The 8,547-nt window shown below is 37.5% G+C and overlaps 1 protein-coding gene across 1 annotated transcript; it reads right to left on the reverse strand.

The window, feature by feature from the left end:
• Positions 1 to 299: 299 nt before the first annotated feature.
• Positions 300 to 5,143, reverse strand: LOC127410713 (transmembrane protein 151B-like). The gene is made up of 2 exons (XM_051645906.1): positions 4,559 to 5,143; positions 300 to 3,631 (listed from the first exon to the last, which is right to left on the reverse strand). The coding sequence occupies exons 1-2, from the start codon at positions 4,643 to 4,645 to the stop codon at positions 2,228 to 2,230; spliced, it is 1,491 nt and encodes a 496-aa protein (XP_051501866.1). The 5' UTR covers positions 4,646 to 5,143; the 3' UTR covers positions 300 to 2,227.
• Between the last annotated feature and the right edge of the window lie 3,404 nt (positions 5,144 to 8,547).

Raw genomic sequence — 8,547 nt, forward strand, 5'->3', positions numbered from 1 at the left:
CTAAACAGAAATGACCTAAGTGTAACTTGCAGTTATCCAAAAGTATTTCTAGATGCAATTTACTCTGATTACTGTAGTCATGACATTTTTCCTCAGTTCTGTGAACCCACAAGCAGTTTCTCCAGAGAGTTTACGTATATCCAGTTAACATAATGTTAAGTTTAATGTGTGCTACATTTAGGCAGCATAGTGATGACATTTTTACTTTGTTGTGATATGGTAAACATCGTCTTGGCAGTATAAAAGTTATAGGATCAACGTTGATGAATACATTTGCAATCTCTAGACACCACAGGCAACAGACCAGAGAAACACTGACTGAATCAACTGTTTGAACAAAAATGTCTTTGGTTAGTTATGATGGCTGAAAGCCAATCAAGATATATATATATATAGCTGATTAAAGAAATGTGCATTTCCTCTCCTATGCTTAGCTGATCTGTTGTGTTATCTCTGGTTTACTTCACTCCAAAAAATAACTCTTTGGCTGAACAAAGACATAAAAAATAAGACTTCATTTTAACATTTACTCTTCCTGTCAAGTCCCACGCAAAGCATGCTTTGAACTAGAAACCCTCTGCCCAGTTTCAGCTAACCAAACAATACAATTACTTTTAGCTGTATCAACTCTGTAAATTAAAGTTTCATTGGTTACATGCATTTTTTAAGTAACATGGACATGGGAGGATTAAGTAAAACGGACGATAGTGAAAGTTCTTTTTTATTTTTTTTAGGGCAGCGATTTCGTACCAAAAAAACAACAACATTACTATTTAAAGGGATAGTTATTTTTCATTTTTGGGTGAAAATTCCCTTTAAATAGCTATAGCAGTTGACTTACCCTTAAAACATTCACTGATTCTCAGCCCGGTTCATGTTTCTGTGTAAGTCATAAGAAAAGTCCTTAACAGTTTGTAGACTACATACAGGCAATGTGAAGAAAAGCTTCAACAGTCATACATTCCATTTTAAATGTATATACATTTTAAAGGCATAACATACCCGTGGTTAATAGATGCATAGCCTGAAATGTGTCATATGGTTTCCTAGTTTGAGATACTCAGTGTTGCGGACATCGCCATTGTAGTTCATAACAGTATATAGTTTTGCCTGATACCAGTTATATCACATTAAAAGTACAAACAACCCACAATACATTTTTTTTATACAAATGAGTGTTCATACATGAATGTAAACCATACATTTCACTAATGATTTTTACATTACATAAAAATTATTTGACAAATGATGTAACTTCAAGTGCAACATTTATCAGTAAAAAGGAAACAAACATTGTGTAACAGTAGAAGTCGGTCCCACTTGTAGAAAAAAGACCCATGTTTTTGCTCTGCAGATGTATAGCTTTTGTTTATAGCTAACAAGAATATACAAACAAAAACAGCATGTGAGCGCTTGGCTCTCCTATGTGGCCAGTTAGTGAAAATGATTAAACCAAGAATCCCAATGCTTTGTTTTCGTTATTGCTATAAATATGTATTGGACTTATTTCTGAAATGTTCCATTTGTTGTTGTGATTATACAGTTTTGAAGTCAATAATAATTCCAATAATGATTCCTGAGTAACAGGACTAGATGCAACTGCATTAATCTTCATTCAATCCGGTTTGATTATGTTTGTTCTTCTGTGAAGACTTTTTTTTTGGTTAACAAAACATGTAAAGGAAATGTTCTCGTCATATTTAACCCCCTCTCAAAAATAACAATAATTTAAAAAAAAATTAATATTATATTTTGCATAATGGAAATGAAGCCTACATTTAAGACCATTAAGATATTTGCATTGTGACATTATTTTCAAGACACTTAATTTTACTATTACCATTTTTTTCAATGATTTTCGTTACCAGAACACAGACTTTTGTATTTTTATTTTATTTTATTTATTTTTTTGCATTACATTAATAAAAGATTTGCAAAATATTTTTTATATTTTTTCAGAGTACTACTATGAAGTATAAACAGTTTACAATTTAAATAATATTTTACATGTTGTTACTTGTCGCATATGAGAACTGGTGGGTAAAAAGTGCCTGAAACTGTCATGAAAATAATGTCACAATGTATAAAATCTTAATAGCCCCTAAAAACAGGCTTTATTTTATATTTGCAAAACATAATGTTGTATTTGTTTCTTTTGATTTTGGAGTTAAATGGCACCAGCACGTTTTCTTGACAGGTTCCATGAGAATGACCAGTTGAGGATCGATCATAAAGATGTTTCTACGCATGAGCTATTCCTATGGAAGGACCGGTGGTTGGTGCAGCTTTCACTACAGTGGACAATAAGCACCGGGAAGTACAGCGCATCCTGGTAGGGTGGTGGGTCTTCCTCGTCAGTGGTGATTCGTCCCGACAGGCATCGTGTGTTCTCGCTGGGGCTCTCGGGTTCATCCAAGTTTCTGCTTCCACTTCTCCAGAAACAGCTGCGGCGGGAGCCGTACAACCTGCCAAGGGAGAAGCGACTTCCGCTGAAGGGGATCCGTGGACTGCCATTGCAGATGCTGAGGGCACTGCGGGAGAATACGGACGAGCTGCTGACTGCATGATGGCAGCGCTCACAGTTCTGCCTGACACCTCCTGAACGCTGTGCCAGATCCATCAAGCCTGCCTCGGAGTAACTGGGCACCAGCTGCTGGTTTGAGCGAATGTGCCATTCCAGTTCAGTGCTATCTATGGTGTTGACCCTCGGGATGCGTCTGCAGTTGGGTCTCTCGTCACATGGTGTCACGGGGATGTAGTCTGCACCAAAGAGCTTCTCCACACGGTAGTGGACATAAGCCGTGCGGTACTCCGTCAGCACCCGTAAGGGCCAGGATAACGTGAGAAAGGCAGCCATCCAGAAGACATAGTTAGAGATGTACCAGGGGTGGTGGTCCAGGTTGGAAAAGGCAATCATGTACTCTTTGAAGTCTACGTTTTTCAGGTGCATCCCCTCCCGGGCCTCCATGTAATCATCCAGACCTTCGTTATCAGTGAAGAACCTCGCTCGTTGGGTCAGGTAGGAATTTTCAGACTCCACGTTGGCAAAGCTAAAGCACTTGGTGAACCTCAGTTTGGTGATGGCTGACTTTTCCAGACCAGCTGGCTGCTTGGAGACATCGTTGACACCACAGTGTCCATAATTGTATTCTGCCTCAGCCACATGCGTGTTCACTCTCTCGTGATACACTTGTGTGGTGGTGTAGGCGTCTCCATTGCGGTTCCGTGTAACTTGGCGTGTCCGTCGCACGTAGTGGTAGCTAATGGCTTTCCACCAGATACAAGGCTTGGCTTGCTGCATTCTCTGGACTCTTTCATAAATTCCCTCCACATTCACCTTGTACTGAAGCTCGTTTCTGGCATGGCAGTGCCAGCACTCCACCAGATATACAAAGTAAAGCATGATGAGGAAGGCCAGTGGAATGTAGATGTAGCCGTCAGAGCATGGACTGTCATGGTACATCATGGACTTTCCTTTGTAGGCACTGTCAAACGTCAGCCGGGTGACCTTGGTGACGTGGCACCACACCATGGCTCCCATGCATCCATACATGAGCATGGACAACAACAGGCATTTCCAGAACACCTCTCTGCACATGGACTTGCTCAGGGATTGCTTCACAGGCCTCTGCTGCTCATTCACCACAAAAAACAAACAAATAAAAAAAAAAAAGTGATCAAAAGGATGTAAATTGGTTAGAAAAGGACAAAAGGGTGATTTGGTAACAGTAGATCCAACATAGATTATGCAAATATAATGCAATGCATAGCTTTGTCTGAATTTGAATACTTGCAGAGCATGTACCGCATTTGATGAAGAACATACTTTCTGGTCATTAATAAAGTACAATCTTTAGGCATGCAGGTGAGTAGTATGAATATGTTCTTGGACATGCTTCATCCGGGAATGTGGGCATTGTCCCATGACCCGAATATATGCCATAGTAACAACAACCATGAATATAATTTACCCTGGTTTATTAAACAAGCACAATTTAACCACAAGAACAACTTTCTTCATAAATATAGCACTTGCAGTTGAAAAGAGCCCTCAAGTTTTTCTTAAACTCTGCGTCTTGAATGTGACTTAGGAGGCTGACGAGGTATTATAAAGTAGTAAAGTGTCCAATGGATGTGCACTTCAGAATCTCACCTTATGTAATAGGTCATCTGGGTATTTCTTGCCAACTGTGTTATCAATACAGAGGATTCGGACATACTACCAAATTTGACATACTGCTTTTGGCATACTACTATGTAGTAGGGAAGTATGCATTTTTGAATGTAGGGCATGATATCACTGCTATTTGTCAACAACATGTATACATGCATAAATACAACATAGACTTTTACTGATGAATATTTGGACTACTAAATGCATGCATTTCTAATGCCTCAGTGGCTAGTGGTCGACCAATATCCACACACATCACGCATGATTCCATGTTGTGCACATGCATGGTCATGCATATGTTTTTTATTATTATTATTTCACTTATCATGCGCTATTCACGTATTATCATGGGTGCAAATGGAAATAGAGGCAGTTATTGAATACCTCCTCTCTTGGGCTGTCCGTGTCATTTTCAAAAACAGTGGTGGTGCTGCTCTCACTGGCTGTCGCAGCAGATGCTGGAGGGGACATGGCTGCAACAGTGACGGGGTGTGGGTCACCTCAAATTATTCCCATACAATTCAGCGTCGAGTATTTGATGACAAACACTAATCAGTGCGATCAGCGTTTTCACATCAGTTGCATCTGTCTATTCTGTCATGCATTTTGAAATTGAATTTCATCGCTTATTCCTGTTTGCGACAACACCTGCTGTTAGATTAAGCAATTTGTGCAGCACATGCAGGCTAATGCAGATGACTATAAAAGAACAACACTATTTAGATAGGGTCTAACTACAATAACATAAAACGCATGCATTGAAAACCTCCCCAGTATGTCTTTAGTCGCGTGCATACGGAATCACAGAGCCTTTGATTAGCCGCCATACCTCCTGCGCGATTTAAGACGTGCATTTGGCGCGATAAATAACTAATACGGTTTATACCAGTGAAATGGTGTCCTTTGGCGCGGGTTTACAGTTCCAGATTGGGAATGCTAAGAGATGTATATTTTCGTTCCCGATGGGGAATGCTGGTTGGGGATGCTGCGGTCCATGATGATGCTCTGTGATCTTCTGTCAGCAGATGTCGACAATTGAACACATTAAATTGCACACCCTTCTGGCGTAATTCACTTATTTAATATATTATATAAATAAATCTATGTCAATGGTGAAAAAAGATCTTTTAACTCTTCTATTGCGTTCAAAATCTGAAAACACATTTTGCATTCACGGGTCAGTTTTAAACTTAAAAAACATTCATAACTCAAATGTTTAAATCAGAAACCTGATTGTAGCTCATTGTTAACTTCTTAGCTGTTTATCCATGTGATCAGATCTATCTATCTATCTATCTATCTATCTATCTATCTATCTATCTATCTATCTATCTATCTATCTATCTATCTATCTATCTATCTATCTATCTGTCTGTCTGTATGTCTGTCTGTCTGTCTATCTATCTAACTGTCTTTCTGTCTGTCTGTCTGTGTCTGTCTGTCTGTCTTTCTATCTATCTATCTATCTATCTATCTATCTATCTATCTATCTATCTATCTATCTATCTATCTAACTGTCTGTCTGTCTGTCTGTCTGTCTGTCTGTCTTTCTATCTATCTATCTATCTATCTATCTATCTATCTATCTATCTATCTATCTGTCTGTCTGTCTGTCTGTCTGTCTGTCTGTCTGTCTGTCTGTCTGTCTGTCTGTCTGTCTATCTGTCTGTCTGTCTGTCTGTCTGTCTGTCTGTCTGTCTGTCTGTCTATCTATCTATCTAACTGTCTTTCTGTCTGTCTGTCTGTGTCTGTCTGTCTGTCTATCTATCTGTCTGTCTGTCTGTCTGTCTATCTATCTATCTATCTATCTAACTGTCTGTCTGTCTGTCTATCTATCTATCTAACTGTCTGTCTGTCTGTCTGTCTGTCTGTCTATCTATCTATCTATCTATCTATCTATCTATCTAACTGTCTGTCTGTCTGTCTGTCTGTCTGTCTGTCTGTCTATCTATCTATCTATCTATCTAACTGTCTATCTATCTATCTATCTATCTATCTGTCTAACTGTCTGTCTGTCTGTCTATCTATCTGTCTATCTGTCTGTCTAACTGTCTGTCTGTCTATCTATCTAACTGTCTGTCTGTCTGCCTATCTATCTATCTGTCTATCTATCTATCTAACTGTCTGTCTGTCTATCTGTCTGTCTGTCTGTCTGTCTGTCTATCTATCTATCTGTCTAACTGTCTGTCTGTCTATCTATCTGTCAATCTGTCTGTCTGTCTATCTATCTGTCTGTCTGTCTGTCTGTCTGTCTATCTATCTATCTATCTATCTATCTAACTGTCTGTCTGTCTGTCCGTCTATCTGTTTATCTGTCTGTCTATCTATCTAACTGTCTGTCTGTCTGTCTATCTGTCTGTCTGTCTGTCTATCTATCTATCTGTCTAACTGTCTGTCTGTCTATCTATCTGTCAATCTGTCTGTCTAACTGTCTGTCTGTCTGTCTGTCTGTCTATCTGTCTGTCTAACTGTCTGTCTGTCTATCTATCTATCTATCTATCTATCTATCTATCTATCTATCTATCTATCTATCTATCTATCTATCTATCTATCTGTCTGTCTGTCTGTCTGTCTGTCTGTCTGTCTATCTAACTGTCTGTCTGTCTGCCTGTCTGTCTGTCTGTCTATCTGTTTATCTATCTATCTATCTATCTATCTATCTATCTAACTGTCTGTCTGTCTATCTGTCTGTCTATCTATTTATCTATCTGTCTAACTGTCTGTCTGTCTGTCTATCTATCTATCTAACTGTCTGTCTGTCTGTCTATCTAACTGTCTGTCTGTCTATCTATCTGTATATATATATATATATATATATATATATATATTTCATGTTAACTGAAAAATATAAATGTTATTATGTGTCATTTATTTATTTATTTCAAAATATACATTAACTATGGCTAAACCACTGTGATACATGTGAAAATATAGTTTTTATGCTGTTATGTTACATCTGTTTTGTCAGCTCTGTGTGTGTGTGTGTGTGTGTGTGTGTGTGATATACATGTTTGTAAACAAGACGGAGTCCCATTTTGAGATAAAAAATAAAAAATGAATAAAAATCATGTCTGAGAGTATGGGAAAGAAGCTAAATGTAAGTAAAGTATTTTAAGAAAAATCGAATTTATAAATGTGTGAAAATGTCTGCACAATATCACTTGTAAAGCCACAATTGATGCCTGGGTCAAAATTGACTCGGGAACGCAAAAGATGTAAATATATATAATAAATAATTTCTTCTAAAAATCTGAAAAAATAAAATCATAATTATGTTCATTTTTGTAGTCTTGACAAAGTCACTAAAACAATGTGGTATTAAAAAATTATTATTTACCTCTACCGGGTCAAAAATGACCCAAGTGCAAAGAATAAATATCTACATGCTAAGTAATTGCACAATTTTTAGCAGATCCTATAGATTAATTCCTCAACAATAATTTATTATTAGCAATCAACATTAAGTTTAGTAACTGTTTTATATATTTAGCTGAAACTGTGGTTATTTTTAATGTCTTAAAGGAGAATATAATTAAAAGTGCATGTCAAAAATGACATGGGCTTTATTTATTTTTTGTACGAATATTAATTCGGTTATATTCCCCAATATATCTTTCAGATGGTGATTTGCTTGTGATGGACAGAGACACACTGGAGCAGAAGAACATGAGAAAGTGCATTTTAGTTACTTAAATCACTTTTTATATCACTGAAGTTAAGGAGTTCAAGTGGTTAAATGTCTAGTTTGGTAACTAAGAGTTTTGAGATTTGAACCTGCGAAACCTGGTAAAACAGAGTTGTTCTATGTGGTGGCAGGGTTTTGTTGATTTTGTAGCTTTTGTGATGGTCACAAAGTGGCAAAACACACAAAGCTCATGAATATTAATTAGGCTTTGTGTAGATTGAGTCAAATTATATTTGACTGTTTTGATAAATAGTCATTCTTGATGATCAATTCAAGCGCTCCAATAAATATTTTGCATAATTAATTTGATAACTTGATCCTAACACTGTCAGTAGTGGGATTTTGTTAATCAGTTGATAAATATTTGGATCAGTAGGCTTAGCATAAGCCAGAAATGACTGAATGGTGTCATGGAAATGTTTTTTGCCTCTAGTACAAAGTGTTCTGGGTTCTACTCCACCCTAATTGATCTTTTTAATTTAAAAAACGAATGATGCATATGTACGTCAGTGGATGTGTACCATTAGCACTTACCTGACCAAAGCTATTTCAAGAAGTGGTGGGGGACAAAATTGACTAAGGCAAAAAAAGTCGTAGGAACATGTCCCACCCATCCCACCTGTAAATGACGCCTTTGCTAATGACCCTTTAAAGTGGTAAGCTCCTGGAAATTATGTTATGATCTGAG

Source organism: Myxocyprinus asiaticus, chromosome 20 (assembly GCF_019703515.2).
Source record: "Myxocyprinus asiaticus isolate MX2 ecotype Aquarium Trade chromosome 20, UBuf_Myxa_2, whole genome shotgun sequence".
Taxonomy (NCBI): domain Eukaryota; kingdom Metazoa; phylum Chordata; class Actinopteri; order Cypriniformes; family Catostomidae; genus Myxocyprinus; species Myxocyprinus asiaticus.